At 42.0% G+C, this 23,744-nt stretch overlaps 1 protein-coding gene across 1 annotated transcript in view; it reads right to left on the reverse strand.

Moving 5' to 3' along the window:
* Positions 1–23,340, reverse strand: part of LOC140249870 (amine oxidase [flavin-containing] A-like) — a 44,890-nt gene extending 21,550 nt beyond the window's left edge. Inside the window, exons 1-3 of the mRNA XM_072332101.1 lie at positions 23,185–23,340; positions 9,202–9,296; positions 5,617–5,754 (exon numbers count right to left, since the gene is read on the reverse strand). Coding sequence (XP_072188202.1) covers positions 5,617–5,754; positions 9,202–9,296; positions 23,185–23,263 — 312 coding nt within the window. The 5' untranslated portion in view covers positions 23,264–23,340. The remainder of the gene's footprint in view (positions 1–5,616; positions 5,755–9,201; positions 9,297–23,184) is intronic.
* Between the last annotated feature and the right edge of the window lie 404 nt (positions 23,341–23,744).

The raw sequence follows: 23,744 nt of genomic DNA on the forward strand, positions 1-23,744 counted from the left end.
GGATGAGGTGGCAGCATTTTCTCTTATTAAATTACTTTGAACCTTCTCCCATGTAACTCAAGTGCAAATGTCCCACCAGAACTTTTAAATGTTTGCTTTTCAAGGTGTGTCAAAAGTTTGCACAGGTCACGTGGCAGGATGCAGGGAACATGTTGGACCATGGCACGTAGGAGCTGTGGTGCTATGCTGTGTTTAACACCCTTCTTATTGCAGTGCATATGTCATGCCAACCCACCAAAGTCTTCCTCGCTGATAACTGCGTGCAGATTTCTGATATTTTTCAGACCATTTCTTTGCAAAGATCTTAACAAAAATAAATGGCTCAAGATGAAACTTGGAGAGCATACTGAACTTTCAGACTTCAGAAAAGTAGTAAGAAAAGCCATCCCCAGAGCAGGTGCAACAGCAGGAAGAGGAGTACTTGGGCAGGAGACCAAGTCATGGGGAGGACTGGGTATGTACAAGTTGGATAGGGAAATTGCTCCAGCCTTCTCAAGGTGCTCCACTACTGCTGCTGCCAGAACAGTGAAAATGCTCCTACAAACTACCAGCAAAGGAATGTTCCCTTCCATTTCCCTGAGCAGTATTTAAACATAAAGCCCACCCACCCCAACACCTGCAATGGGCAGGGCTGCCCCCCACCAGCTCAGGCTGCCCCATCCAACCTGGCCTTGAGCATCTCCAAGGATGGGGCACTACAGCTTCTCTGGGCAGCCTATTCTTCACTGCATGTTCAGACACAGAAAAATAGACCAAAAAAAAAAAAATGTATCCAGTGTGCCCAGCTGCATGCTATAGCTTCTACTGTAACAAATTTATGCTCTATCAAGCACAGTAATCTTTATGCAAAGCAGTAATGCTTTTACTGATCTTAAAATAGTCCCACATCTTTGGTCAATGGCAAAGCCCAAGAAGATCAATGGGAAAGCGTACTACTAACTGCCAATTGACAATGAATATTGCCTAAATCAGTGTTATTTTCTGTTCTCTTTTGCATGCAAAACTCATAATTCTAGTAAGATTCAAGACAAGGGGAGGAAAACATGAAAAAATGCAATACCAACTGACCTGGAAGGGGCTGAGACAGAATTTATAGAGCCCAAAACAGTTCACAGGCTCACTAACTAACTCCTTGTGCAGGGATCTGGAACTGTAACAGGTCAGGGCCAATTGGACAAAAGCCCGATTCTTCTAAGTTCCAGGAGAGAAATTCCCATTGTCCACCAGACAGAGAGCCAGACCTCTTTGTTCACAGATGTTCCACCACAGCAGGGACTAATCCAGCCCCAATGGCATGGGGTTGGTGAATTATTCATTGGTTTTTAATACTGTCTCCCTGCAAGGCACAGGAGCTCTGGCTGCATGGTTCACAGAGAAGGTCACTGCGAACAGCCAAGATCCTGAAGGATTCCATTTTTAAACAATTTTATAGTGTTCTGGGTAGATTATTTTGAGAACTACTGTTTTCTTAACTGAAAGACAAACAGCTTCCTGGCATTGTTCCCATGCTAACACAAGGCTGCTTGATCACCTCACAGAGTTTATCTAATACTTTTTTCCATATCCTGGCATGTTGAATACTTTCCTGCAGACCTCAGAGTTGTGTCCTGCTGCCTGCCTGCATTAGTTATCCCACATCAATCCAAAGAAATTATATCCCCAGGCACTGTAGTTCCATGACTAGCAAGAAAGCCTCAGAAAGATGCTGTGCTCTCCAAAATCTGTCTTCTCTCTGCCCAGGGTTAAGCTACTGCCTGTAGCCATTGTTACAGGAATACAGCCTAAGTGATGACACCACCCCAAGAATGGGCAATTTTGCTTAGGAACACTGTTTAGTGGGTATGGTGGTGATAGGTGGATGGTTGGACTAGAAGGTAGTCTAATCTAGATAGTCTTCTCCAAACTTAAAGACTAAAGACTAACTACTAAGATCATTGATGATATCTAAGAAATAAATAGAATATTTAAATATCAATGGTGTCTTTATGTTTATGAAGGAGAGAAAAAAAAATCAAATTACTTTGAAAAATAAAGCTATATACAACTATCATCCACAAGTACCTTGTTTTTTGCCAGCTTGTGGCAAAAGTCTGGCTCCTGCCCCCTGTACTGAGACCATCTGTGTGTCAGAAGCACAGAAGGAACATTTATTGCGCTCCAAGAACAAAACTCCTATTGCTCCTGGATCATATACAGCATGCACAGCTGTAGCAGCAGCTCCCTAAAGTATGAGCCCTCTAGTGTGCACCCCTTCCTGCTAAATATCTCCAGCAGGTCTTACCTAGCAAGCTCTCCAGTACCTTTGATTCCCATGCCTGGACTGTAGATATAAAGTGATCTGCACAGACATATTGTGGCAATGCTAATCTCTTAAAGCTAGATGAAGAAAAGAGAAGACTAGAATGGTGAATGTGAAGCACTGCATAAAAAAAATGATCATCTTTTGTCACAAATTACCTTGCTCTGAAAATGGTAAGCAAAAAAATAAGCAAAACCAGTCTTTATTTATTGCTGTCAGGAGTTCAGTGCTGCAGCCAGGCACCTAGAGGACTGCTGTCATAAGAGAAGGTTAATACTATACCAAAGCATGAATGCCTTTACATTCTAAGGTCTTCTGCTAAAAAGAAGGTGAAAATGGAGCACAGCAACCTTCAAGGACCTCTGTAAAAAAGCAAAGCTATCTTCCCCTTCTGGAAAGAGAGAACCTCAGCACATCTGCCTTTTCTTAATCAAAAAGAATGCTCCTTACGAACTATGGGAAAACAGCCATGGAGCAATCTAGATGGAAAGTCTGGCAACAAAACCTATGCCCAGAAGTTACAGATTTTCAGTGACAGGATACAAGCAAGTTTCTGATTGATATCAAAGCAGTTCATGTTACCATGCTAACTGATGGGAGTGAATGAGTATATAACAGAAAAGATAAACTATAATTACAGTTTTGGAATTTCAAATAAACCATGACTACAAAGCAAACCTGCCCACACCAAGCAATGCAGTTTCTAAAGCATCTAGCATGTGGGATTTTTCCACAAACATACTGGAAAAATTCCATCCAGAGCAGAGCAGTTCATGAAATCCCTTGGGGAACTTCCACTTTCCCTTGGCAACTTCCCCTTCTGGATAAATCCCTTTCCTACTTTTCCCTAACCCAGTCCAAGCTGTATCCTGGAAACCTGAAGAAGGAGCAAAACTGAACCGACCACTGTGGTAAACAAACAGCCAAAAATCTTTTCATCTGGGCATGGGGGGGGAGTGGAGGGGGATCACATATGATTGAACAAATGACTGTCAGAACTACATCTAAAGAAATGTTTGGCCTTTCCTCAACACAACTCTGCTTCTCACCTCTAACAAAACTGTGGAGTCCAGAGATAGGCCCTTAGGAAGAACCCTTCCTGTCTGATACTGCCTCCCGTGCTCCTCGACAGCTATTAATGGACAGAAACAGTAGATGAGATGCAAGGGGAAAAGACTTCAGTCAGACTCCTCAAATTCAAAGGGCATCTGGTCCATACCTGGCAGTATCCAAGAAGCTGAACACAACCCTCTTCTAGATTAATATTGAATTTCGGGGGCAATATTCTCTAATGTCAATTCATTTTTTCAGCAGTAAATTTTTATCATCTATGAAATACTACTTTGGGTTCCCTAAGCACCTCTGATGAATATGAGTCGTACACCTACAGCAAAGAAAGCACAAATCCCTACCAGGAACATTCACTGTCAGTGCATGATAGATAAAAAAAAAACAAAAAACAAGCCCTAAGATCACTGAGCACTCATCAATCTAGCCAGCAGACTGGAATGCACAGTTTGTTTTCAGAAAGTTTCAAGCAGAAATAGGATGTAGAGATAGTTCAATAACAAATCCCTGAAACAAAGGACACAGTGACTACATGAGCTCTCAAGGGAGGAAAAAAAAGACGTGAAAAACCTTAGGGAAAGAAAACAAGAAGTCTGCAACTCATGGGGAGAGGTTGTGAGAGGAATGAGACCCACTGGAGGAAAAGCATATTATTATTTATTTAATGTTTAAGTCTTTCCACATGGGAAGACCTCAGATTCTCTTTGCTGTCCTCCTGTTCCAACAGCTATGCCTCTCTTGGGGACCTTGGTTTGCTTGGTGTGACCATAGTGCCCAATCTAGAATTGACCCACAGCCTGCGATCCAGCTAGCAGCTCATAATTCCACCTCTTGCTTAGGAACATGATTCCACTTCAAAGAAAACTTACGAAATTACTTGCTCATTAGCAAGGACACGCATAATGTGATAAGGGACAGAAAAACTGTATCTTCAGTGTCAAAATGGATTAAGGACTCAAATTCATGAAACCTGTTAGAGCCTTTTATTTAACACACACAAGATAAGTGCCTTTTAAGAAGCAAAGAGTTCCACATGTGTGCTTAAATTAAATACAGTGGGCCAAACATGGCTGGTAAAATCAGCCCCCGTTTTCTTGCCATAGAGCTATGTCAACTTTACACCAGCTGGTGCAGTTAATATTTTGAGTGGAGTGACTATACAATTATTTAAGGTGTGACTACTTTATGAGCATGGCATGAATCTTCCTAGTAAGGAGAAACTACAGAAGTAGGCCATTAAGCTTTCCAGCATGTGCTTATTGCTTTAATACTAGGAAGAAAAAGCAAGAAGATAATAAAAATCAAATCAGTTAAGGATCTACCACATAGATTTGCCTCTATCAAGCAGGTCAATTCTGCTTCATACAGGCTTCAAGCCTTGTTCTGACAATGTCTGGGAAGTACCAAAGCAAAATGATATTAAAAATAAATAAATAATGGAAAGTAACTTGTGAGTTACTAAGATGAACACTTTGTACCTTATACCTTTGTCTCTCTCTCTACCACTCTCCCTCTGTACTGGTCCTGAGTAGGACCTAAGTAAAAAATTGGTGGGCTAAAGAAGTAAGACAAGAGAGGATAAAATACTCTAAAGATAGTTTTCATTTCAGTTCACTTCAGTCATTTAACCATACCTAACCAGAAGGAGTCATTCAAACGCCCTCCATCTCAAATCTCAGACACAATGTTTATGTTGAGCCTTGGAATTGCCTGTTCCTCACCATGAGCCAGAGGACCTCAGCAAGTGTACAATTTCTAGACATCCAATTTTAAGTAAGATGAATCCCACTCTAAGGGACTGGGAGAGATCTTACATGAAGCTAACTACGTAAGTGGGCCAAATACATTACAATACTTCAAGGCTAGTCCCATAATACTGTTGTTTAATATCATTATTCAATATTATCTTACAGCATTAGTCTTTTTTCCAGTACTGAACTGGGCTTGTATTTCAGATAGAGAATTTTCAGGCAACAATTCCTTAAGAAATGTGTGAAAAGATAATGAGGTGCCGAATGTATCCCAAAATTTTAGAATGACATATGTCTAAATTTTTGAGGCCTTTTCAAAAGAAAACAAGAATCACTGATCTAAATGCAAGGAAGTTAAAGGAGGGTAACAACACTTCAAACAGGTGCTCGTGGGATTCCCAAGAGCAAGCTTTAAATGATGCCCCTTGAATGACTGCAGCAGTTTCCAAAATTCAATTTTATCTTTAAGTATCTGAACATGAAAGGTGTAATACTTACCCACTTATAATGGATGAAATAACCATCTACATTCACTTTATAGGTCTCAATACCCAGCTCTTTTGCCAGCCGGAGAATACGATTTTGTGTAGGTCCTACATATGCTCCACCAACATCTACGTAATTAACTTCCTTGTTCTGCCAAAAGAAAGAATACAGGAATCAAAATGCTGTAGGAAACTCCTCAGTATCAACACCTATAATCAGGAAAAAATATTTCATACTGAGTAGAACTGCATAGCACTGCAACTATGTGAAGAGGAGACAAGGCATACTAACACAAGCAATACTGACCCCTGTAATGATGGACACACAAAAGCTTAGTGTCATTACCACACATATGTTCAACAGGGCTTAACTTGTTTAAATTTCACTAAGGCTTTCAGTATTAGCTTTTTGTTTACACAAAAGGCATGAAAATATAAAGAAATATCCAAATAAATACCTTGGTAAGAAGTCTAACCTCACTCTCTCAGAACTCCTAACACTTTACTTGCCATTGTAAAACCTTTCTCAAATCAAAACTTTCTCAAGCACCAGGGTTGGTTTTGTGTTGTTTTTTTTCCCTCTCTCTCTGCAGATAACTGCTTACATTTAATGCTGTAGATGCTGAGCACTGCAGTGCAGTATTCAAAGGATGTAAGCTTCTTTGCAGCATAACACTCTCTGGATCTACCCCACTGTACCTTGGCTATCAGCATCTAGCCATGCCTGCCAGCAAAGGCACCCAGCACACAACACTTGAACCAGCATCACGCTCACTTGGGAAGCAGACAGAAAGCAAGAAGTTTAATATACATGCTGTTACAAGCAGGCTGATTTTCCAAGACAGTAACACTTAGGACAGTTAACACTGTTTTTAACACTGTTTATAGCAAGCATTTGAAGCCAGACATTTTCAGTATTACAGAAGGATGCTGTTTATGTTTCACGTACAATTATATCTACTGAAACACCACTGTTTACCACTGTTTCCCAAGCAATGGCATCTGACCTAATTTAAATCTCTCCCATTTTTAGACTGGGAGGCAGAGTTAACATCTGTATTACATTACCCTGTGCCTCAGGTGACTCATCATTTCTTTCATTTTCCTTTCAGTAACAACCAAGATGATGCAGTTGATTTTTAAAAGCAGGATAATGTTAAGCCATGCTAAAACATATGCCTGTGCTCTAGTGATGTCTGTCCCTGCTCAGGCTGCTTCCCACTTAGCCATCATGCCTGCTACAGTTTGCAAAGCGAGAGGGGAATGGGACGAGACATTCACAGTCTCAGATGATGGTTTCTCTCTATAATCACAGAATCACTGAGGTTGGAAAAGACCTATAAGATCATCTAGTCCAACCATCTATCATCAATATTGCCCACTAAACCATGTCCCTAACTACTACACCTACACGATTTCCTGAACACCACCAGGAACAGTGACTCCAGCACCTCCTTGGGCAGCCTGTTCCAGTGCCACATCACTCCTTCTGAGAAGAAATTCTTCCTAATATCCAACCTGAACCACCCCTGGTGCAACTTGAGGCTATTCTCTCTTTTGTCCTATCTCTAGTCACCTACAGAGCAGATCCTGACATGGACAAAGGATATAGACAAAGGAGATGGGCAGAGTTCAATTACCTTAATAAAGATGATTAACAATGTTTTAGACACTCTCTCTGCCTTTCCTCATAGGAGAATGCTCAAGTTCCTTCATTATTTTAGTGGCATCCCTTTGTAAGATTCTCTCCAGTGTATTTGATACTGGGATTTGTAGTATTTATTATCTTTATTAAAAACACAGATGGTAAGACGGAGCGAATCTCTAGCAGGTCTGCAGAAACACAAAGCTCCATAATGCAGCTGACGTGAACAGAAATAAGAGATGCCATCCAAAGGGACCTGGACAGGCATGAGAAAAGAATCCATATGAGCCTTGTGAAGTTCAACAAGGCCAAGTGCAAAATCCTACATCTGGATCAGGGCAACCCCTGGTATCAGTACAGACTAGGGGAGGAATGGATGGAAAGCAGCCGCATGAAGAAGGACTTCGGGGTACTTGTGAGTGAAAAAAATGGACATTAGGTAGCAGTGTGCATTTGCTGCTTGGAGGAGATATTCTCTGAAAGGTTCCTTCCCACCCAAATCACAGGTTTCTATGATTCCATGTTCCTGCCTCTTTTGAACCGGGATCCCAGAACTGGACACAGTCCTCCAAATGTAGCCTTACTAGTGTTGAGCAGATCAGCTCCCTCCATCTACTGCCAATACTTTGCCTAATGCAACCCCCCAAAAAAACCATGAGATTCCTTTGCAGCACATGATTGGCTCACATTCAACCTGGTTTACACTACAATTTTTCAGGTCCTTCATTGCCAAGCTGCTTTCCAGCTGGTTGCCTCTTAGTATGCACTCATGCCTAGGGCTGTTCCTCATCAGGTACTGGACTTTGTACTTCCCCTGGAAAAACTTCATGAGGTTTCCATCAGGCCATTCCACCAGACTGTCCACATCCCTGTGGATGGCAGTTTGACCCTCTGGTGTACCAACAGCTTCTCACTTCTGTATCATCAGTCAACTTGTTGACTTTACCCCACCATTCAGATCATGACACGGATATGATAGAACCTCAACCACAGTGTTGAGTTTTATGACCCCCACTGTGAGAAAGATACTGAATCATTGAAACATGTTCAGAAAAGCTAGTGAAGAGACAAGAAAGCACGACATAGGAGGAGCAGCAGAGGGAGCAACAGCTGTTTAGTCTGAGGAAAAGGAGGCTGAGAGGAGACCTCATTGCTCTCTACAAGCACCTGATAGGAGTGTGTAGCGATGTAAGACTCGATCTCTTTTCTAAAGTAACAAGCAATAGGCTACAAGGAAGTAGTCTCAAGTTGTGCTACAAGAGGTTTAGACTGGACATCAGGAAGAATTTCTACATGGAAATGATGGTTTGGCATAGGAACGGGCTGTCCAGGGAAGTGGTAAAGGTGCCATCCATGCAGGTGTTTAAGAGACGTGTAGTTGGTGGTGCTGGAGGACAGGAATTAGTGTTAAGTGATGGTTGGACTTTATGATCTTATGGGTCTTTTCCAATCTAAATGTTTCTAGCAACACTAATGAATACACTGAACAGGACTGGACCCCTGAGATATGCCATTAGGTACATGCCTCCCTTCACACTTCACAAAAGTGCTCACCAACCTTTAGGTAGTTTTCAGCCAATCACACTATCTGCTTAACTAACCATTCTTCGTATTTTCTTTATGAGGATGTTATTGAGAGACACTGCTGAATTGCCAAGGTCCAGGCAGACAGTATCTACTGCTCTCCCACTGTCTATCTTGATAGTCATTTCATCATAGGTTATCAAGTATGACTTTCCCTTGCTGAATCCATGCAGACTGCTAAATTTCTCATCCTTCATATGCCTGGAAATGGTTTCCAGGACCAGTCACTCTACCACCATCCCATGAATTGTGTTGAAGCTTGAGGTCTGTAGTTCCCTGGAAACTCTTACTTGCCCTTCTGGAAGACAGGTGTGACATTTGCGTAGAGAAGCACAAGTGAGAGAGTCACAAACTTTAGGAAGCATTTACCCTGATGGTGAATGTCCTTCCTCCAACTCTGTCCCGGGCCTCGAGCACCACCACATTGAGCCCATACCCTTGCAGCAGCTTGGCAGCTGACAAGCCTACAAAATGAAAAAAGAAATAGCATGTTGTAAACCAAGTGGCAACTATTAATCACAGTGGTCCAAAACTGAATCAAGGCTTTATAGTCAGGAACCATGTTTTGAAAGATTCCTGCAAGAATTCTGAAACTTTTCAGTGTCTTATCACAGAAATCACGACTGCTTCTTAATTGCACATGATAAGCAACTGCACAAACAACATTCCACAGATTTAATTTGCCTCCTCTGGGTTAGAATTTTTGGCTTTTTAAAGAAATTAACCTATTGTTATGGGCATGCAACTCATTTTTCTTTTGTGTAGTGCATTGAAAGAGAAAGACCATCACGTGGCTAGGGTGATAGGAATAACAATAAACCAATTAGATATGTTCAAGCACATTTCTTCTCCCACCCAACTCTCCACTCTGCTGCTGTTCACTGTCCTCACTTCTATACAGAAATAAAGTCTGCTTCACTGTCAAGATTAATTTTAAACAACAGAGTCTGATCTTGACAATCAAATAGCCTGTATGTAGATACTTTATAAAAGGTATTACCGTCTCAGTAAAAATTATCTAATTATGGGATTTTGTGATAGACACACTACAGAAAACCAAAAATTCAACAGGACAGAAGTCCTCTTCACTTTTTACAAATGAGAAATGAAATTGTTAAAAGCAATCATGAGCTTCTGAAATCAGATTATCCCATTGTCCTGCAGGGCAATTTGGCACTGAAGCATTGTTCCTCTGGAGTTGTTTCCCCTCCTTAAGTATACAAAAGCCAGACTTATTGATCAGAACTTCTAAGATACCCTGTAGTAAGAAATAATAATATTATATTCATGTTTATTACACTGCTTCAAAATTTGATTAAAAGCAACCATTTGTGAGCCCACGAAGAATGCAAGTCTTAAAAGGTCAGATGAGAGGAATCACTCTAAGGTTCTGAGCAGTGCCAAGAATACTCATTTATTCTGAGGACAATATAGAACAGCCCATAAACTTCTGCACATGTGATCTTTTAATATGGTAGTGGGACATAAAATAATGGAAACAAGGAGAGGAAGTTCAAATGTCTTACACTGACAAAAAAATTATCAGTAGAAGTGAATATCTTATAAACTGATATAATTTTTTTCAATGGCTTTTCCTGCATGAGAGACTACAGACAAGATAGTTAACTATAGTTATTGTTCATTATTAAGCCCTTTTGCTGATAGTGTTCCCATTCTCAGCATAAACATAGACAACATAAGTCTTCAGTGTTGGAAACACAAACTGCAGCATTTTCTTATAGATAAATATTTTAATATTTGGAAGAATCTTTTTTCAAAAATTCCCATTGGTTACTGTCACAAAAATGTGGATTTCCTAAACACATAAAATGGAAAGTTGAATTCATATATTCTTTATGAATTAGACACTTGGGCACGAATGAAGGTCTATATGTATGGGATACATAGATGTTGGATAGTTACATCTCTTTTGAAAACATTCATAGGAACATAAAATGGCAGAAAACCTGGTCTAGGTATGAAAAAATGACTGTGTGCAAACCCGATAACCTTATTAGTGTCAAAGACTGACAACCTTGTCTCTTATTTCATGCTGTATGCAACAGCTATAACCATGCTACAGCACTTTAGGAAGAATAATGGTTTCAGTGAATTAGGTTGGAAGTTAACTTGAATGTTGGTTCATACCTTAATTATATCATATGTCCTAATAAAGAAAAGCAGCTAAAAGTTGGAGAATGCATGGTAATATGACCAACGTTCTCTATCCTGCTTGTTTGTCAATCTTGCACTCCAGCCAAACAGATTTTTAGATTTGTTATTGTTAACCCAAGAGTCACTGTAAACTGATGCAAAACAAAACAAAACAAAAAAACAACAACAAAAAACCAGTTTCAGAGCTATAGAGACTGGAAAAGGACAAGAGATACACTCAGATAATGATAACTTAATGGCAGTTGGCAGAGAGCCTGACTGAGAATCAAAAACAGTGCCAATTTGTAAATTCAGGTTTATGAAACTTGAAAAGCCAATGACACAGCATAAGCAGAGGTGGTGATAGTTTTATATCCCTAAGATTAAAAGCTGAAGATTAGACTCAAAAGGTCAAATATAAAAATATAAAAATATGCATAAAATAAATAATAATAACAATAAATAGAACAATTACAGATTAAAATAGTTTTGTTCTCTTAACAGAATAAAACTAGCACAAAAGGTAGGCAGGGATAGAGGCTGGGGAGAAGACAAACAAAATATGCTGGTTGAAGATTGTTACTGTGCATATGTTTGTTTGAAGCAAAGATAACAATTTCCTTTGAGAATGGAGGGCTAGCAACAACACTCAGATGCAGAGAATATCTACATGTAGTTACTGAACTCAACTCTTAGCTTCTTTCTGGTTTGAACTGAAGTGCACAACACAGTGGTGATTCCACATGCATGCCTCAAGAACCCCACATGTCACAAAGCCTGTGTGCTTTTGAGACATAGACTTATTGGCCACAAAAGAGACTGCCATGCCCCCTCACCACACACTGCTCTGAAACCAGACACAATATCCAACTTGTCCTGCAAGCATGACATACCAGGCCATGCCAGGCAGTGGGTTATGACCTCCCAGGCCACAGCTGGGACTCAAGCAAGACATTTCATGATAAACTTGTGAATGCCTGTACATCAGTAGCACAGATATTTCTATCTCTGCCACTCCACCTGAGTGTCTTCTCCTTCCTAAGCTGGAGACCTGTGCCCTGATGAGCACACATAGGGCCCTCCCCGTGACTGTAGTGGGTGCTATTTCACAGCCCTTCATTGCACTGTGCTTGGAGACATTTTCCTCATCCTGGGATTCCTCCCATTATCATCATGGCTTCCAGTACCCAAGTCTACTGGAGTCATACTGGTTGACTCCTCCACAGCCTCTAAGTTTTGCCTAGAGATAAAGCTGCAAAGGACCCCAAATAGCCGGCTATACTCCTTCCATACACTCTGTGAATACAAAATACTATCTGCCTCAGAAAGATGAAAAGAGCCTGCCAAAACCATGCCTCATTTGAAGTATCTGGCTGGAGAAATTCACTTGTTATTAGATCAGAATAAACAAAGCCGGATGACTTATACATCCTCCACAAGGGTTTCTATGGCAATCTCATACCAGGCTCTCTGTGTCTGAAGACACCACACAAGAAAGCTCTTCCCCAATTGATTCTGCAGTGCCGTTAAGGGCCCAGAATTGCTGTGGTCACAGATCATACTACTGGCTGCTTTCATTTCAGAAAATTGTCATAATGATATCAAGCAAAGTGGTTTCAAGTGCATCAAAACACTGGATACAGGTTAATATATATATATATATATAAGAAATAATATATATATATATTATAAGAAAAAGAATTTAAGATGATTTTACACCAATCTGCAGACTATCAGGCACACACCAGGGATGAAATAGAGAACAATACTGGATTCTGTATGTAGTCTGAAGGAAAATCAGCCTTTCAGTAGCTAAAGGGGAGTTACAGGAAAAAAGGGGGTACACACTTTAGCAGGGTCTTTTGCAATAGAACAAGGAGAAATGGTTTCAAGCTTAAAGAGGGTAGATTTTGTTTAGATAGAAGGAAAATGTCTTCTACAGTGAGAGTGGGGAAGCATTTGAACAGGCTGCCCAGAGATGTGCTTGATGCCCCATCCCTGAAGACTTTTAAGGCCAGGCTGGACCAGGCTCTGGGTGATCTGATCTAGCTGTGGATGTCCCTGTTCATTGCAGGGGAGTTGGACTAAATGACCTATAAATGTCCCTTCCAACTCCAAGGATTCAGTGAATCTATAGGAATAATACACAGCATGCCTGCACCTCACAGGAGAGACAAGTTCCTCCCTATAGATAGAGTCCAAGGCTGAGACTTAAGAGACTTCAGCTTGACTCTCACAAGAGCAACATAATGTGGGAAGTGTTCCCCTATGAAATAGGAAAGCATTTATATGAGAAACCTTAATGAGAATAATTCCAAGTTGCCTAATTATAAGGATTGATACAAGGCATCCAAATAGAGTTCTGTAACACAGATGGTGTGAGATAAAAAACAAACAAACAAACAAAAAACAAACAAACCAACAACAACAACAACAACAACAAAAAACAACAACAACAAAAAAAGACCAATAATTAAAAGATGCTACTTTATTGGACACATGATAGGATGGGACAAAAGAGTAATTCTACTTTTCAAAATATTTACTCTGTAAATCCAATTCTCTAAACAGATTCCTGGATATGCCATGATAGGAGGCAAAAATTATCAGCATCTGTCCTAGAGGCAGCACTTCTAACAAAACGGATGTTGAACATTTGCAAAATGTATGAAGGCAGAATCCACAATAAAAGGAAGTGGGGCAATCTAAAACCATGAAAACATCGCCAAGGCAGGCAGAGAACAGTTCTGACCATCACAACACTGAGTCTAAAAGTTTTGGATCCCCCTCCCTTCTCTTCAGATAACTTGCATCATTTGGGTAACAACTAGATATTTAAACTGAAAACCAGCTCATCTTCACTATGCATTAATGATAGAATCTTAGAATCATTAAGATTAGAAAAGACCTCTAAGACCATCTAGTCCAGTGACCAGCCCATCCCCACCATGTCCACTAACCATACACCTCAGTGCCACATCCACACAGCTCTTGAACACCTCCAGGGACGGTGACTGCACCACCTCCCTGTGCAGCCTGTGCCACTTCATCACTGCTCATTCTGAGAAGAAATTCTCCCTAATATCCAACTGAAACCTCACTCGATGCAACTTAATGCCATTACCTCTTGTCCTATCACTGTCACTTGGGAGAAGAGGCCGACCCCAACGGGAGCTATTATATTCTCCTCTGTCACAAATATCCTGCAAACCACAGCTGCATGTTTCTCACCAGGCACCATCTTCCTAATTAAAGTCATGCACGCTCACCATGAAGTCTACTTTGGTTAGCTACAGCCAGGGTGACTGTGAAGTTACACTACAGCACAGCCTTGTAAAACTCTTATGCTGCCTTCGGACACTCAGATATCTGGTGAAAAAGATCATGCTATGGGCATGAAGTCTGAAAAGCACTGGTAAGTACATGAGGCATTTCAATGTATTAGAGAAGCCTGATTTTTCAGGGACTTTTAACCTTTGAAACAGAGGCCAAACTGTGTCACATCAAGCACTTCAAAACAAAGAGAAAATTAACTGTTACCACGGAAAAGGCAACTGTCTGCTGTTTTTCTGGATGTATTGTTTATTTGCTGGTGTCTTACACAAAGTGTATTTGCTTTTTATGCAACCAGTGATGGGGTGAAAGTTAACAAAAACCAACTTAATACAACATTCCTTCTTGAAATCTTTCTTCATTACCCTTCTATACATAAGTGAGATTGTTATATTCTGTGAAAGGCTACAAGCTCATTGTTGTGGTGTTCTAGCAAGATTTAATTGAATAATTTAAGGACAAAATCATTATGGAAAGACTTAACATTTTCCTTATCTTAACAGTGGAATAATTTTTAGACCTTTTTGCTCATTATTCTAATTTACATCAGTAAAGTAAAGTAATTGTCACTACACCCTCATTAAAGTTCCACTGTAACAGCATGCTAACACTGAGATTGTTGTTTCTGTTCCACTGACGGAAAGCCTAATTTTTTCAAGATACAATTGAGTAATTAAATCTGGCAACAGCCACCTAAGAATTATGTCTCGTTATTCAACTCACAGCCACTTTGCCAAGTTAACACGAACCTGCCAATAACGGATGCAAAACATTTCTATCATGATTATAGAGTAAAATCTCCCTTCCTTTCTCTTCATCGCCCTTCTTCCCCATAAGATTTTGCTTTCATTGCAATCTTTTGGTGCACCTTGAGTTTTAAAATAAAGGCAAAATGTACTCAGTTGAATCAAACCGACTCCAGAGAAATCACTAATAGACAGCAACACCCAGAAGGCTTGTATGAAAGTACTGTTTCCATACTACAGGTCTGTCTGATCTAAAATTGCCACTGAAACTGTGTAAAAAAATCTTATTAATTAAATTATACTCCCTTAAATTTGCACAGAACAGCAAGAATACACAGCGCTGATCACATGCCTGTATTTATTTCTCCTTTCAGCATTGCCTAACACCAGAATACTACTGCTCAACTTCCTGTTTGTCGGAGGCTGCATTTGGTCTTTCTGTGAGCTTTTTCATTATCCCTGTTGTAGTACATTTGGCACTGGGGATGAGGGTGAACTTCTGCATTTTCTTTTCCAGACAGATGATTTTCATATATATAATTTCTCCCTCTCAACGTCCATCAAACATAATCTAGTTGATTCACTTAAGATTTATACCATAAAGGAATAAGTATGTTCTGTCACAGAGTACACTGCTTAACTAAGAGCAAGCCACTCTCTCTAGTTTCAATGGCGCTACTGTCCAGACACTTCAAACAGTTGCAGACTGTGTCCTGGAGGGTACAAAGGCAGTTTCTCATGGACAATGTTAACAGAAACACAGTGCACATGAAGAGGGAATTGTACTCAGAGGACAATTCCACTCCTACGTACATACCCATTCAATTTCCAAGTCCAAAATCTGGCTGCAGTAAACATCTCTCCCCAGTATAACTTCTTCTGTGCCCCAAAAACAGAGGCAGAAAAAGGTTAACTAGCATGGACTTCACAAGGGAGCATTTTCCTTCTCCTTACATGTGAATATGTTCATAGTTTGAAAGCACCTAGTTTATGGAAACATCTATGGTGCTCATGCACCAGCAGACAGAATAAATTTCTATCAGTTAAACTGCAATTGTCAGGTAAATAAATCTGTGAAGAAAAAAAAAAAAAATGCTGCAAAACCATGATTGATATAATTACCACATATATTGAAAATGTCAGCACTGTTATTCTTGGGAGGGACATAGTGCCTGTCCCACCCTTATGCTCATTATGCTACCATATTTTGATGTATGCCCTTACAACTTGGCTGTTTCTTTTGCTTGCTGTAGTTAATAACACTCTTAAGACTGCAGAACAACTGAGCTAAAGGTAATATTCTTTGCCACCTTTGAATAATTTGCAGCTAAGCCTGGAGTGTGGCAAAAAACTTGCTTCCCAGAGATTAACCATAGATTCACGGCATACTTCTAGGAACACTGAATTTGCTAATCAATGAATCACACTGCTGTATATACTATTTTCTTTGATATTTTTACCAGAAACCAAAGGAGCATATGCTTCATTCAGTAACAGAAACATATGTGATCACTCAGGTTACCACCTGCGTTAGGCGAAGTTTATAAATGATGCATTTGCCATAGAAAACCACATGAAGAATGTGATGAAAGACAAAGAAAATAGAATCATGCAATCACAGAATGTCTTATTTTGGAAAGAACCTCACAGCCCACCCATCCCAATCCCTGCCATGGGCAGGGCTGTCCCCCACCATCTCAGGCTGCCCAAGGCCCCATCCAACCTGGCCTTGAGCGCCTCCAGGGATGGGGCGCCACAGCTTCTCTGGGCAGCTGTGCCAGCACATCACCACTCTCTAATATTTCCATACTTGGCATCCCAACTATGTTTTGGCCAATACTAAATATCTTGCAGTGAGCATAACACAAAGGCATGTCTTCACAAAAAAATAAACATGCCCCACAGTCATAAGATCTTGTATCTGTGGTAGCAAAACATAAGAGCATACAATGAAGAAAGAGGCAAATGGAAATTCATATTTTTGCTTATTTGTAAGCATTGTACATAAGGCCTTTAAAACTTTTTCACTGCGGGAGAGGGGTCCGCTGTTCTGTTCTGCAGGAAATTCTTCACCTAATGACATTCAGCTTGATAACAGTACATGGGGAGCAGAGAGCTTTGTACAACATTTACTCCTCCATCCAAAAACGTGGCTTACAGGAATGTCTCTCTCCAAATGACAATATTATCACTGACTGCTGCCTTTTCTGTTGGATACAGAAAGAAAGCAGGAACTAATCATTTAGCCAGAGCCCAGCATAGGACACATGTAAAAAGAGAAACACAGAACATGTTTTAGGAGGCAGATGCTGCATTCTTCCAAGGTATTCTGGACACGTTCTGCAGGTAGCACTAGAAAAAAGAACTATAGAAAACTACTCCAGATTTACACAGGTGCAACTGCTTTTTATCTTCTACCAGTAACTGTGTGTTTGACAGTTTATCTGACACCACCACCCACCAGCAGGTTGGTATGCTGTCAAAACAATTTGAGCAGTATACAACGTAAATTGTGCTGCCAATATAGCAAGAAAGGAAAAATCTGCATCTCCACATTATTCAGTATTTCAGTCCAAGTCCACAGCCTACGCGTAGGTAGCTCAAGTAAATGGAGTTCTTGATCGCAAATCATGGAGCGGGAGATGCCAAAGTATTGCTCCATGGAAGGGATAATAAAACCAATCACATAGCATATCATATGCTTTATTTCAATATAAAGACTAATTACTAGCATTTTTTACATTTCAACTTCCTTTACAATTCACGGCCCTTGGACTCCTCTATAAATGCAACAGAAGACACTGCTGATTCCTTCCTGTGGCTGGCAAATTTAAGCATCTGTTTTCTTCATCCATGAGAGCTCCTTGTTTCTAGCTAGGAACAAACATGTTTTTATTTGGAAATAAGAACTATCTGTGTCAAAGAATGACAATCCTCACTGCAAGTTTCAATTGTGGCAGTGTTTCCTTTGTGCTTTGTTCTTGCAATGCAATGTGCTGAAAATTCTTCCAGAATATTTGCACACAGGTTCCCTTCGACTTGCATGCTTTTGGCTATCTTTGTCCATATCTGATGTATCTGTTCTGAATTATGTATATAATCAGCCTTAATTACCCATATGTTTGACAAATTGGGCTTCCAATGTCTTAAATTTCATAAATAAACTGAGACGAGCACATAAATACACTCCAAACTTCCCACTGAAAAAGTTGGGAAATTTTGCTTACATCTTTCTTTTCCCAATGTTTATTTATCATAGAAATAATAGAATAGCTTGGATTGGAAGGGACCTCAAGGAACATCAGGTTCCAATCCCTCTGCCACAGGCAGAGTCACCAACCTCTACTTCAAGCACTAGAACAGATTGCTCAGGGCCCCATGCAATCTGTCCTTGAACACCTCCAGGGATGGGGGGCATCTACAACCTCTCTGGACAGCCTGTGCCAGCACCTCACCACTTCCTCAGTAAAAAACTTTCCCCAACATCTAATCTAAATCTTCCCTCCTTTAGTTTAAAACCATTCCTCCTTGTCCTGTCACTATCTACCCTTGTAAAAAGTTGATTTTCCTCATGTTTATAAACTCCTTTTAAATACTGGAAGTCCCCGGTAAGGTCTCTCCGCTGCCTTCTCTTTCCCAGGCTGAATAAGCCCAGCTCTTTCAGCCTGTCTTCATAAAATCATGGAGTCATAGAATGGCCTGGGTTGAAAAGGACCACAGTCATCACCCAATTTCAACCCCCCTGCTATATGCAGGGTCACCAACCACCAGACCAGCTGCCCAGCACCACATCCAGCCTGGCCTTGAATGCCTCCAGGGATGGTGCATCCACAGCCTCCTTGGGCAACCAGCATGTCACCACTCTCTGTGTGAAAAGCTTCCTCCTAATATATAACCTAAATCTCTCCTGGTTTAGTTTAAAATTATTCCCCCTTGTCCTATCACTATCCACCCTTGTGAACAGTCGTTTTCCCTCCAGTTTATACACTCCTTTCAAATTCTGGAAGGCCACAATGAAGTGTCCTCAGAGCCTTCTCCAAGCTAAACAAGCCCGGTTTCCTCAAGCTTTCTTTGTAGGAGAGGTGCTCCAGCCCTCTGATCGTCTTAGTGGCCCTCCTCTGGACCCAATCCAAGAGCTCCATATCCTTCCTGTGCTGGGGGCTCCAAGCCTGGATGCAATACTCTGTGTGGGGCCCCACAAGAGCTGAGTAGAGGGGAACAATCACCTCCCTCTACCTGTTGGCCACTTTTTTAATGCAGCCCAGAACACAGTTGGCTTCCCACAGCTGGGCTGCAAGAACACACTGCTGGCTCATGTTCAGCTTCTCATCTACCAGGACCTTCATAGGAGATGAGCTCCAGCCCTCAGATCATACTCATGGCGCTCTTCTGGACTTTCTCCAAAATCTCCACATCCTTCCTGTGTTGGGGTCCCCAGACTTGGATGTGGTACTCCAGCTGGGGTCTCATGAGGGCAGAGCAGAGGGAGACAATCCCCTTCCTCACCCTGCTGGCCACCCTTCTTCTGATGGAACCCAGGAAAACATTAGCCTTCCAGGCTGCAAGTGCATACTGCTGTCTCATATTCAGTTTTTCATCAGCCAGGACCCCTAAGTCCTTCTCAGCAGGGCTATTCTCAAGGAATTCTTCTCCCACTTTCTTAGATCTATGTTCCCACTTTTACACAATCTTTGTTTTGGATTACTTCAAATTAATTCAATCCTGAACTTTCAGGGTGTGGTTCTTATGCTGATTCTTCTTGGCTGGAAAATCTTCATTAAAATTGGCTGACTATTCAGGAAACAAACATCCTTCCAAAGTTTTTAAAACAAGTACTTTCTGCTTTTATTTATTGTTTTTCCTACTTTGGAAATACTAGCAGCAGCAACTTGAAATTCAGCAAGGAGGTAGCCTTTGAGTCAATACAATGCATTTTGTTACCCATGGGAAAATATGCCCAGTTAGGTTAGTTAGAAAGCTCTGAAGATCATTATATATCATATATATATATGAAAATCTCTGAAGATCTTAAATGCTGAAATATCTGAGCATTCAGTAAAAAACTCCCAGAGCACTCAGGGCTGCGCAACCACTAATACACAGTCTTTAAGGAGTGCATGAGTATGCTGGAGCTCCTTGCAATTCACTTCATGTATCAAAGGAATGGGGTGTTCTCCATCCTAGGGCTACAGAGCTGAAACCCAAGGCCCCTGTAATTGTGGACTCAGCTTAGGGAACAAATAGTGGAGACAGGATTGGGACAGTGCATCAGGTATGACAGCAACTTAAAGAATTGTAGAATCACTGAGGTTGGAAAAGAACTCTAAGACCATCTAGCCCAACCACCAAGCCATCATACCCACTGCCCACGCCCCTCAATGCCACATCCACACAGCTCTTGTACACCTCCAGGGACGGGGACTCCACCACCTCCCTGGGCAGCCTGTACTTCTGTCTCACCACTCTTCCTGAGAAGAAATGTTTCCTAATTATCTAACCTGAATCCTGCTAAGTAGTAAGATACAAGTTCATCATAAGATACAGTTCACACACTGTCAGTTTACTGTCCTTGACAAATGAAGGATGACATAGTCTAAATCAAAATGTACAACCAAAGAGTCAGAATCAGTTCAAACCAGAAGAGTACCTTCAGTTCACTAAAAAGTCCTCTAAAGAGAAAATGGGAACATTATTATAGGTGTAAACATATGATTTCCCCATGGGTATGAGGAAAGTCTAACTCCACATATTGATTTAACACGCTTGACTATAAAATGTTGTAATTACCATTAACTGTAGAAGGTGGACACTATCCATTAAGCATGATGCAAACATGTTCCTGGGGCTTTTACTGGCCACCATCCACCCTTTTAATGTGCATGCACATGTAAAAAGAGAAATTAAGCCCAAGCTCTGCAGCTCCCTCTCTGCAGGGGTCTAGAGGTACTTTTTCAGGCAGTCTGGACAGCTTGAACACAACTCTACACAGTACAGCAGAAAGATCCAAGGGATAGAGGCCACCAAAGCAAAGTTCTTCTTACAAGAGTTCTTCCCACCACAAAGGGCTCAGGGTAAGAAGCACCCTTGGTGCCCAGCTTGCACCCTTCCTACAGGTGCAGAATGCATACAGATGTGTGTATACAGAGGCCAGGAGGAGGATGGGCAAGAAGATTGCATTGGCTTTAACAGAAACTCTCTCTCAAGACCATTTCTTGTTTCAAGAAACAGATATCTCCAGAGGTGCCAATCAGGATTTGAGATGTGTTTTGTTAGGCACTATATGAATATTTTAAAAAGCCACAATCTCATCACTGGGAAGCTCTCACAGTATATCAAGCAGCTTGCTTGTCCCTAATATACATTTCATGTATAAAAGAACAGGTTTATCCCAATGTTTCCTATCATTTCTGGTAAGCATCAAGTAGAGTATTAAGGATATAACAGTAGCAGAGAGAGTAACCTTATCAGATGAGCCATCTGGAAATGTATCTTCAGAGAAACAAGTAGCAGCATGTCAGTTCTGGGATGAGAGAGATGTAGAGTGGGAAATCCTGCCTGTACTGGAGCATATTTTACTGTTTATCTCACCAGAATTGAAATCTTAGATATCCATTTATAAGAGCAGAAATCAGCACTTCATCCGTAGCTGAGGTGTAGGTATCATGGGACAGACCGAGCAGCTGTGTGAAAGGCAAAACAAATCAAGGGCTGACAGGAATTACTGTGCCCAGCTACAATTAGTACTCTGTATTAAAGATGGTTTAATTATGAAATAAGGCATTTATTGTTCATTTTTCTACAGTTGCTTTCTTTAAGGTATGTATGTCCTAATCCTTAAGAGGCAAACTATGCCACTGGCATGACATAAGGGTTACCGTTGGCAAGAAAAACGTTCCTGTACCCCAAGAGTGTTGTGGTGTTTACTTGTCCTCCTAACTTCTCTGACAAACTTTCAGGGACTGCAACACCTTGAAATTTCCTGCTTGACTCCATTTCAGACTTGACAGTAGGCTTTAACCCATGAAGTGTTCTGAACTAACCTACTGATGCTCACACTATGAGTCCAGATGTCAAATAGAAATGCCCAGTGTCATTTCCAAATCCCTACTGTAGATCGGAAAGCCAGAGAAGCAAGGTGCCTGCCAGGGATGAGAAGCTTCACAGAGCCCTTGAAACCATATTGAGATCGTGGTAATTCCTTAAGTGGACTACATGCCTTACGGGAACCTTAAAGATGAAGTGCAAATGAATTGTGCTATGGAAAATACCCAGGCACCTGGTAAAACCAAAAAAACCCGTGCTACTTTGTGCATAAATTCGCTGCAGTTTAATCACAAAACCACAGAATGGTTTGGATTGGAAGGGACCTCAGAGCCCATGCAGCCTCAACCCGTGCCGTGGGCAGGGCTGCCCCCCACCAGCTCAGGCTGCCCAGGGCCCCATCCAACCTGGCCTTGAGCACCTCCAGGGATGGGGCATCACAGCTTCTATGGGAAGTGGATCTGAGCCATATTTTGGGACAGAGTGTCCTACTAAGCAGTGAAGCACCCACCGCTGTGGGCAACTCAGCTGTCTGCAGGGCGCATCTCCCAGCAACACCACCTGTAGCGACCAATCAGTCAGTGCAGGTATTCCCAGCCGCCTTTCCGGAGCATTTAGCAAAGGAGCACCAACACCCGCACTGCACGAGCAACTCAAAGAAGCACAGATACAAAACACCGTCGTTCTCGAGATGCAAACCCGCCAGCACGTATTCCCTACACACTTCCACACCCGTAGACCTTAGAAAGTCACTTTTTCCTACAGATTTCTTTCCGACGAGCAAAAAGTGCAAACCAACACCAAGCGGACACATCCTAATACGCCCACATGGAATTTTTTCCTTTTATTAATCCTCTCTCCTGTTTCCCATCCAAGAGGACCGGGAGCCACAGCAGACCCGACATCCCATGAACGACCGCCCAATCCCTCGAGGTGCCCGCGGGGACGGGGCGATCCCGGGTACCCAAGCGGGCGCTCAGCAGCCCCAAGCACCGTTCTCCGGCGCTGGATGAGCCCCGGGACCGCTCCCGGCGGGGATGTCTCACCGGAGACCGACGCCGCGCTCTCTCGAACCCACCTGAGATACCGCCCCCGACCACCACTACGTCGTACGGCTCGGCCATAGCCCTGCCGGTCGCTTCGGCCGCTGCTTTCATCCCGCCCTTCCGCGGCGGCGGCTCGGGACCGGCTCCCAGCAGACGGACAGAGCCGCGCCGTCCCGCCCGCTCCGCCCGCCAATGGGAGCCGCCAGTGGGCGGGGCCTCGATAAGCCACACCCCACCCGCGGTTCTCCACGCGCCCGGCCCGACGGGGCGGTCGAGTGTTGCGGTGGGCGCTGTGTGAGGGGGGTCGCGGGTGACGCGGTGTCTATTCTGTTATCGCCGTGCTGATCGCTGCTGACGGTTAGCATGGGATATCTGGAGGTGCACGGGACTCTGGTTTTACAGGTGGCAGCAGCAAAGCCTTAGCATTTGCTAGGAACGAACAGCACTGGAGAGCTGGAGAATGAAGTGTTAACCATCATGTGTTCCCCACGATGAAGCCCGCAATAACAGCTAGCTGGCAAAATACCGGTTCTGTTTGTATTTGTACTACTGTGCTCTGGTGGTGAGGTTGTGGTGCATTCTGCAGCTCGCC

The sequence above is a fragment of the Excalfactoria chinensis genome, chromosome 1, assembly GCF_039878825.1.
Source record: "Excalfactoria chinensis isolate bCotChi1 chromosome 1, bCotChi1.hap2, whole genome shotgun sequence".
Taxonomy (NCBI): domain Eukaryota; kingdom Metazoa; phylum Chordata; class Aves; order Galliformes; family Phasianidae; genus Excalfactoria; species Excalfactoria chinensis.